The sequence below is a fragment of the Sinocyclocheilus rhinocerous genome, unplaced genomic scaffold, assembly GCF_001515625.1.
Source record: "Sinocyclocheilus rhinocerous isolate Xijiao unplaced genomic scaffold, SAMN03320098_v1.1 scaffold2063, whole genome shotgun sequence".
NCBI lineage: Eukaryota > Metazoa > Chordata > Actinopteri > Cypriniformes > Cyprinidae > Sinocyclocheilus > Sinocyclocheilus rhinocerous.
Genome location: NW_015636724.1, coordinates 77,923 through 87,258, shown reverse-complemented (window position 1 = coordinate 87,258; position 9,336 = coordinate 77,923). Strand labels below are relative to the sequence as shown.

General features: G+C 44.6%; 1 protein-coding gene across 2 annotated transcripts in view; it reads right to left on the bottom strand.

Moving 5' to 3' along the window:
* The window catches only part of LOC107748057 (osteoclast-stimulating factor 1-like), an 11,326-nt gene that overhangs the window by 922 nt on the left and 1,068 nt on the right, over positions 1–9,336 (bottom strand). Inside the window, exons 1-8 of one of the 2 annotated variants that reach the window (XM_016562708.1) lie at positions 8,923–9,029; positions 7,121–7,167; positions 6,975–7,025; positions 6,793–6,856; positions 6,144–6,197; positions 5,955–6,062; positions 5,730–5,779; positions 5,454–5,532 (exon numbers count right to left, since the gene is read on the bottom strand). In XM_016562708.1, the coding sequence (XP_016418194.1) occupies positions 5,454–5,532; positions 5,730–5,779; positions 5,955–6,062; positions 6,144–6,197; positions 6,793–6,856; positions 6,975–7,025; positions 7,121–7,167; positions 8,923–8,956 (487 nt within the window). In that variant the 5' untranslated portion in view covers positions 8,957–9,029. Of the gene's footprint in view, positions 1–5,453; positions 5,533–5,729; positions 5,780–5,954; positions 6,063–6,143; positions 6,198–6,792; positions 6,857–6,974; positions 7,026–7,120; positions 7,168–8,922; positions 9,030–9,336 lie in introns of those variants that run through there. The other variant, XM_016562709.1, reaches the window with a different exon arrangement.

The following is a 9,336-nucleotide window of genomic DNA, read 5'->3' as shown; positions in this document are numbered from 1 at the left end:
AAAAAAAAAAAAAAAGAAAAAAAAAAAAAAAAAAAAAAAAAAAAAAAAGATATGTCTTTGTACTTGATTTTTTACATTTCAATTACAAATTGATTCGCGATTGATTTAAACCGGATACGTGTCGCAACAAAACTATATCACTCACGTTAAGGCTTTATGTAAGAATGGTTTTACAAATCTTTTTACATAGAAATTTGTTGCGTTCATGTGTCATGGGGCCCATTGTTTGTCAAATTATTCCACTATTCTCACATAATCCGTGTGAAGTTAATTTGAATGCAGCTGGATTTCTGTTGAACTTGATTTATTTTACTAAAGTCGAGCCTAAATAATCCAGTTTAAATATTAATTTTGCTTTGATACTAAAGACATTCTCTATGAACAAATAATGGAAATGCTACAGGAAACCGTCTCAGGTTACTTACGTAACCATGGTTCCCTGAGTAGGGAACGAGACACTGCGTCCTCTAGGTTTCTTGCCATGCTGCGGACGCAAGCTTCAGACGAAGAAGTGAATGATGTGTAGCTCCCGGCGCCTATTTATACTATAGTCGCGCCGGTAGTGACGTCATGGCTGTCGCCGGCCAACGAGTTGGTGTTTTTTCAATGTATGCTTCAGACACAGGTCACGACGAGGCGTTCCCCATAGCGACCCCTAGAGGACGCAGTTCGAAGTTCCCATGAAAGGGAACGTCTCAGGTTACTTATGTAACCATGGTTCCCTGAGTAGGGAACGAGACACTGCGTCCTCTAGGTTTCTTGCCATGCTGCGGACGCAAGCTTCAGACGAAGAAGTGAATGATGTGTAGCTCCCGGCGCCTATTTATACTATAGTCGCGCCGGTAGTGACGTCATGGCTGTCGCCGGCCAACGAGTTGGTGTTTTTTCAATGTATGCTTCAGACACAGGTCACGACGAGGCGTTCCCCATAGCGACCCCTAGAGGACGCAGTTCGAAGTTCCCATGAAAGGGAACGTCTCAGGTTACTTATGTAACCATGGTTCCCTGAGTAGGGAACGAGACACTGCGTCCTCTAGGTTTCTTGCCATGCTGCGGACGCAAGCTTCAGACGAAGAAGTGAATGATGTGTAGCTCCCGGCGCCTATTTATACTATAGTCGCGCCGGTAGTGACGTCATGGCTGTCGCCGGCCAACGAGTTGGTGTTTTTTCAATGTATGCTTCAGACACAGGTCACGACGAGGCGTTCCCCATAGCGACCCCTAGAGGACGCAGTTCGAAGTTCCCATGAAAGGGAACGTCTCAGGTTACTTATGTAACCATGGTTCCCTGAGTAGGGAACGAGACACTGCGTCCTCTAGGTTTCTTGCCATGCTGCGGACGCAAGCTTCAGACGAAGAAGTGAATGATGTGTAGCTCCCGGCGCCTATTTATACTATAGTCGCGCCGGTAGTGACGTCATGGCTGTCGCCGGCCAACGAGTTGGTGTTTTTTCAATGTATGCTTCAGACACAGGTCACGACGAGGCGTTCCCCATAGCGACCCCTAGAGGACGCAGTTCGAAGTTCCCATGAAAGGGAACGTCTCAGGTTACTTATGTAACCATGGTTCCCTGAGTAGGGAACGAGACACTGCGTCCTCTAGGTTTCTTGCCATGCTGCGGACGCAAGCTTCAGACGAAGAAGTGAATGATGTGTAGCTCCCGGCGCCTATTTATACTATAGTCGCGCCGGTAGTGACGTCATGGCTGTCGCCGGCCAACGAGTTGGTGTTTTTTCAATGTATGCTTCAGACACAGGTCACGACGAGGCGTTCCCCATAGCGACCCCTAGAGGACGCAGTTCGAAGTTCCCATGAAAGGGAACGTCTCAGGTTACTTATGTAACCATGGTTCCCTGAGTAGGGAACGAGACACTGCGTCCTCTAGGTTTCTTGCCATGCTGCGGACGCAAGCTTCAGACGAAGAAGTGAATGATGTGTAGCTCCCGGCGCCTATTTATACTATAGTCGCGCCGGTAGTGACGTCATGGCTGTCGCCGGCCAACGAGTTGGTGTTTTTTCAATGTATGCTTCAGACACAGGTCACGACGAGGCGTTCCCCATAGCGACCCCTAGAGGACGCAGTTCGAAGTTCCCATGAAAGGGAACGTCTCAGGTTACTTATGTAACCATGGTTCCCTGAGTAGGGAACGAGACACTGCGTCCTCTAGGTTTCTTGCCATGCTGCGGACGCAAGCTTCAGACGAAGAAGTGAATGATGTGTAGCTCCCGGCGCCTATTTATACTATAGTCGCGCCGGTAGTGACGTCATGGCTGTCGCCGGCCAACGAGTTGGTGTTTTTTCAATGTATGCTTCAGACACAGGTCACGACGAGGCGTTCCCCATAGCGACCCCTAGAGGACGCAGTTCGAAGTTCCCATGAAAGGGAACGTCTCAGGTTACTTATGTAACCATGGTTCCCTGAGTAGGGAACGAGACACTGCGTCCTCTAGGTTTCTTGCCATGCTGCGGACGCAAGCTTCAGACGAAGAAGTGAATGATGTGTAGCTCCCGGCGCCTATTTATACTATAGTCGCGCCGGTAGTGACGTCATGGCTGTCGCCGGCCAACGAGTTGGTGTTTTTTCAATGTATGCTTCAGACACAGGTCACGACGAGGCGTTCCCCATAGCGACCCCTAGAGGACGCAGTTCGAAGTTCCCATGAAAGGGAACGTCTCAGGTTACTTATGTAACCATGGTTCCCTGAGTAGGGAACGAGACACTGCGTCCTCTAGGTTTCTTGCCATGCTGCGGACGCAAGCTTCAGACGAAGAAGTGAATGATGTGTAGCTCCCGGCGCCTATTTATACTATAGTCGCGCCGGTAGTGACGTCATGGCTGTCGCCGGCCAACGAGTTGGTGTTTTTTCAATGTATGCTTCAGACACAGGTCACGACGAGGCGTTCCCCATAGCGACCCCTAGAGGACGCAGTTCGAAGTTCCCATGAAAGGGAACGTCTCAGGTTACTTATGTAACCATGGTTCCCTGAGTAGGGAACGAGACACTGCGTCCTCTAGGTTTCTTGCCATGCTGCGGACGCAAGCTTCAGACGAAGAAGTGAATGATGTGTAGCTCCCGGCGCCTATTTATACTATAGTCGCGCCGGTAGTGACGTCATGGCTGTCGCCGGCCAACGAGTTGGTGTTTTTTCAATGTATGCTTCAGACACAGGTCACGACGAGGCGTTCCCCATAGCGACCCCTAGAGGACGCAGTTCGAAGTTCCCATGAAAGGGAACGTCTCAGGTTACTTATGTAACCATGGTTCCCTGAGTAGGGAACGAGACACTGCGTCCTCTAGGTTTCTTGCCATGCTGCGGACGCAAGCTTCAGACGAAGAAGTGAATGATGTGTAGCTCCCGGCGCCTATTTATACTATAGTCGCGCCGGTAGTGACGTCATGGCTGTCGCCGGCCAACGAGTTGGTGTTTTTTCAATGTATGCTTCAGACACAGGTCACGACGAGGCGTTCCCCATAGCGACCCCTAGAGGACGCAGTTCGAAGTTCCCATGAAAGGGAACGTCTCAGGTTACTTATGTAACCATGGTTCCCTGAGTAGGGAACGAGACACTGCGTCCTCTAGGTTTCTTGCCATGCTGCGGACGCAAGCTTCAGACGAAGAAGTGAATGATGTGTAGCTCCCGGCGCCTATTTATACTATAGTCGCGCCGGTAGTGACGTCATGGCTGTCGCCGGCCAACGAGTTGGTGTTTTTTCAATGTATGCTTCAGACACAGGTCACGACGAGGCGTTCCCCATAGCGACCCCTAGAGGACGCAGTTCGAAGTTCCCATGAAAGGGAACGTCTCAGGTTACTTATGTAACCATGGTTCCCTGAGTAGGGAACGAGACACTGCGTCCTCTAGGTTTCTTGCCATGCTGCGGACGCAAGCTTCAGACGAAGAAGTGAATGATGTGTAGCTCCCGGCGCCTATTTATACTATAGTCGCGCCGGTAGTGACGTCATGGCTGTCGCCGGCCAACGAGTTGGTGTTTTTTCAATGTATGCTTCAGACACAGGTCACGACGAGGCGTTCCCCATAGCGACCCCTAGAGGACGCAGTTCGAAGTTCCCATGAAAGGGAACGTCTCAGGTTACTTATGTAACCATGGTTCCCTGAGTAGGGAACGAGACACTGCGTCCTCTAGGTTTCTTGCCATGCTGCGGACGCAAGCTTCAGACGAAGAAGTGAATGATGTGTAGCTCCCGGCGCCTATTTATACTATAGTCGCGCCGGTAGTGACGTCATGGCTGTCGCCGGCCAACGAGTTGGTGTTTTTTCAATGTATGCTTCAGACACAGGTCACGACGAGGCGTTCCCCATAGCGACCCCTAGAGGACGCAGTTCGAAGTTCCCATGAAAGGGAACGTCTCAGGTTACTTATGTAACCATGGTTCCCTGAGTAGGGAACGAGACACTGCGTCCTCTAGGTTTCTTGCCATGCTGCGGACGCAAGCTTCAGACGAAGAAGTGAATGATGTGTAGCTCCCGGCGCCTATTTATACTATAGTCGCGCCGGTAGTGACGTCATGGCTGTCGCCGGCCAACGAGTTGGTGTTTTTTCAATGTATGCTTCAGACACAGGTCACGACGAGGCGTTCCCCATAGCGACCCCTAGAGGACGCAGTTCGAAGTTCCCATGAAAGGGAACGTCTCAGGTTACTTATGTAACCATGGTTCCCTGAGTAGGGAACGAGACACTGCGTCCTCTAGGTTTCTTGCCATGCTGCGGACGCAAGCTTCAGACGAAGAAGTGAATGATGTGTAGCTCCCGGCGCCTATTTATACTATAGTCGCACCGGTAGTGACGTCATGGCTGTCGCACTGATATTGGGTCACTTCAAGATGAAAATGCAATTAATTAGGAGCTCGATATTTTTGGCTTGATGCTTACATTTTCCCCAAGGAGCACATGTGCTCCCAAATTGAAAACTTTAGAAAAAGAAAAAAAAATTTTTTTCTGCAACCATTTAACTATTTATAGGCCTACTTTAAACGGTAAACACCATTATGTAAACACTGTCATAATTCATCAAGCCGATCATAAGCAAACGATTGCCTTAAATGCTCTGAAACCATGATCATGTAAAGCTCAACAGTGCCACATTTTTATTTTGAAATGTGCAGCACTCATGTTTATTTCAGAATGTTTTTTATATTTAAATCAGCCTTTTGAAGTATTATAATAACAATAGGCTTTTTCGCGATTCCTGCTTTTAAAATGATCATTAAGACGTTTGTTATACAATTTAGGACATTTAAGACTTTTTATGACCTTAAATTTCATAAAACTGAGGACTTTTTTCATTCACACACATGCTCCTGAATGCATGTTTCTTTAGTCGCAAATGCAAGTGAAATACTCTCACTGTCAAGCCCTGCCCCACCCTAGTATCACATATATATACAAGTAGATGTTTCTAAGGGAAAAAAAAAAAGAATTCACTCACTTTTATTAAGCAACATCTCAGCTATATCTGAGTAACCCTTCCAGGCAGCTGCGTGTAGAGCCGTGTCTCCCAGTTTATTCTGTTGAGGAAATGCTATTTATTACAACGAGTAAAACTGAGTAAAGAACATTAAGCATTGCTTCTGTTTCAGTCACTTTTTGCATACAGACCTTTGTAAGCTTATCTCAACTGTGCATTTTAACAAATTCAAATGAAATGCATTCGATCTCAAGAGCAGTGATTGATCAAAAACATTTTAACCAACATCAGATTTACCTGCTGATTGAGCTCACAGTTCGGCTGACTCAGCAAAATCTCCACCACATCTAAAAAAACACAATAGGTTAAACGTTTCATCTTGCCACTATTTGCCACTAAGTGCCATTATTGGACAAAACAGGCTTAAACCAGAGTTCTTATAGGCTGTAAGTTTGTGCACAACTGCTGCAGATTCAATTTTAAAATGTGAAAACAATTAAAGCATGTGTGCATCTTTTATACCTTTATGTCCTCCGTGACAGGACCAGTAGAGAGCGGTGTTCCCAGCTTTGTCCAGTCCGTTGATGCCAACCTTATTATCCAAACACTCTCTGAGCCAGCTCAGATTACCTGCATTCACACACAAAACATTTGATTGTTTCACCATGTTACCAAATAAACAAAATGCTAGATAGGTTTCTATTTGGGTACCTCGCTTGGCTGCTTCATGCATGGGGTTGTCTATGGACTCTGCTTGCTCAGCCACTGGAAAAAGGCAAATCACATCAAGATAAGAATGATACACCCACAGATGCATGTATATCAATGACTACATGATACTTTAACCCAATTTATTGTCATCCAGGCAAATTTAGGTAAAGCTTTGAAAAGTAATAGCATATAATGCATAAAAAGAGAACTTAAGGTTGGGTTTTGTTCCAATCATTAACGCCCATGTGTATGTGCAATAGTAATAGTATTTCTAGGATTTCTTTAGCAAACACCACTGATTATCTCTAATAAAACTTTCCTGACGTCATAAAAGACTGTAAAAAAGTAACGTATACACATTTGTGACCCTGGACCACAAAACCAGTCATAAGGGTCAATTTTTCAAAATTGAGATTTATACATCATTTGAAAGCTGAATACAACTGAAGAAACAAAGTCACCTACATCTTGGATGCCTTGGGGGTAAGCAGATAAACATCACATTTTCATTTTTGGGTGAACTATCCCTTTAAGACTGGTTTTGTGGTCCAGGGTCACATTTTACAAAAGCCACCTTTACAGTCACCGAAGATGTTCTAGTGAAGGATCGATGGTTTGTAGGTTCTAGTTTGCCACTTGTTTTCCTTACCATAATTACTGGGAATAAGACCAGTCCTTCCCCTGCATGTCCCCTTCCACCAGTTACTGTCACTCTGAAAATAAACCCAGCAATCAGTACAAAATCACCAACACTTCCATGAATATAATGCTCTTTATCTCCATAATCACAGGAGGAACTATCAGTACTTCCAAGCAAGATCATAAACTTACTGTATCTGAGATGTACAAAATATCTCCTTCCTCAAAGTACAGTTCATCTGGCTGAAAAAGAGGAAAATATACATGATGAGCTCAATTCAGGCAAGCTAAAACAACCGAAACCAAAGGGAAAGAGTATAACTGAGAAGGAAACTCACCGTCCTTGGGTCAAAGGTGAATAACGCCCTGTACACCTTGACCTGACCTGTTGAAAACATACATTTGTATGAATGTTACTGATGATTGTACATTGAAGCATTCTTTCACACATTTCAGCTCTAGAGTTGTCTATGTTCTGCTCATTATTGACAGGCGAAACACATCAGTAAATATTCCACCTGTTAAACCTTATTTTTACCTATCAGCCCAACCATATGCAAAACACCATCACATCTACAACCAGGTAGTATCGCAGAACTAAACGCAGCTCAAATGCAGGGCAAACCACATGACACAGAAATGTGCGTAAGTGTCCAAGCCAGCGGAACCCAAGCCCTGAGGCCTAAACGTATAAATAATCAAACCATTACAAGTAAGAACAAAGGGCATTTCCTGACTGCAAAGGTATTTCCATTTGGCCTATAACAAACAAGTGAGAAGCCCTGCTGAGCGGGATCCAACCGGCCCCTCCCGAACTTCCAGATCAGGCTCTGAAATAGAAACACTGGCCTCCACTGGATATAATCATTCTGTTTGCCCCCAAATTACAGTTACAATAAATTGTTAAGAAGTGTAGAAGTCACTTCAACCAGTCGCAAATCGTCTCTGCAATACTGACAATAAGATGTTTCTTAAAGTTGGAGGGCATGTCCGAGGTTCCCCTAGAATCTACACCACATTTTAATATTACACTATTAGTGTAGAAGTTAGTGTAACTTGAGTTTGGCCACTACTAAACAATACTGTGTTAAGTATTCCAAACATCCCATCTCACGCAACTGGTCAAATTTGCATGCTGGACGTCACAGACCCATATCCTGGGCAAATTGTACTTTAAGAGGACATCCTACAACTTGAGACAGCACCGATAAATAGTTCAGTTCAGTTTTCTAAATAACTGGTTCTTTAGTATCAAAAATAAATTTGTGACCATTTAGACCAATCAAGTGATTTTGCATGAGGGAATGGCATTATTATTAATAAAAATAATATATAGTCATAATGTGCATTCTTTTTTAGTTCTGTAATCTAAAGATATAGGTATTATTGTGTCAAAAAGCAGAAATAAAACATTTGATCAGTTCTGCAAATCTGTTATTGGTTGTTTATATATGAAAATAACATGCATTGTACCAGTTGTGAAAAGATAATATTGGTCTAGCTCCTCCTACAACACGTATCTTTGACCGTGCATAAATCACCAGTCCAAATGTCATGTTATTTTGCACACATAAGCACAGTGAAGCTGCTCTTTCATATGGGGAAGTAACTGTGAGACAATAGCTGTGACTCAAAACCGTTGATCTGTCGATCTAGTCAACATTTTTGGGCATCATAGGAACATTTTTTTTTTCAGAATGAACCGATTATAGTCAAAAATGCGTTGTGCGTCTACGCTGACCAAACGCGCTGTGGTTGGCTGGCTTGAGCGATTTTCTCTTTCCAAACCCATTCCTGCCATCTGTGGCAAGGCCTTTTACTATTTTTGTCTTGCTCTTTGAACCTTTCAGCTAAGATGTGTTGGTTTGCGCATGTTAACCGGTGACAGGCGTGTAAAACGCGTAAAAGCGCAACGAAAGTTGCGTTGCTTTGCGCTGGAGAAACGCCAAACTCCACCCGCAGGAGAAAGTTCACGAAGACCCAAAATTGCATGCTCTTATATACATTTCATTGTACGGCATCGGAAACCAGCGTGTTTGTATAGCTATCAGACAAATAAACAACGCAAAAACGTATGAATAAATAATGAAACTTTAGTAGGCTTGCCGAGGTAGGCTTTTCCTCCACGCGCACCTCTTACCTGGTTTAGCTGGTTTGGGGGGAGGCTTTGACATTTCTGAACTGTCCAAGGCTTTTAAAGAAGACTTCCGAGTTGTTTAAGATAATAATACGTAAAAACGGTATTAAAAACTGTTAAGAGTGCAAATGAAACAGTCTATCGTCAACCCAATTGCTGGGTTTGTCCCTATTTTACCCAGCACTGGGTTGTATTTAACCCAGCATTTTTTAGAGTGTACCTAGCTCACAAATGAAACCATGAGTATGTGTGTAAACCTCTAGACTTGTGAGGAGACACATAACATTGGTCTGCACCAACAAGTTGGTTTACATTGCAGGCAAGTTTTAAGGAGCTGCCTCAGAATAGCTCTGCTTTTAGTCATTTCTGTTTTAAAAACTGTACACTCTAAAAAATGCTGGGTTAAATACAACCCAG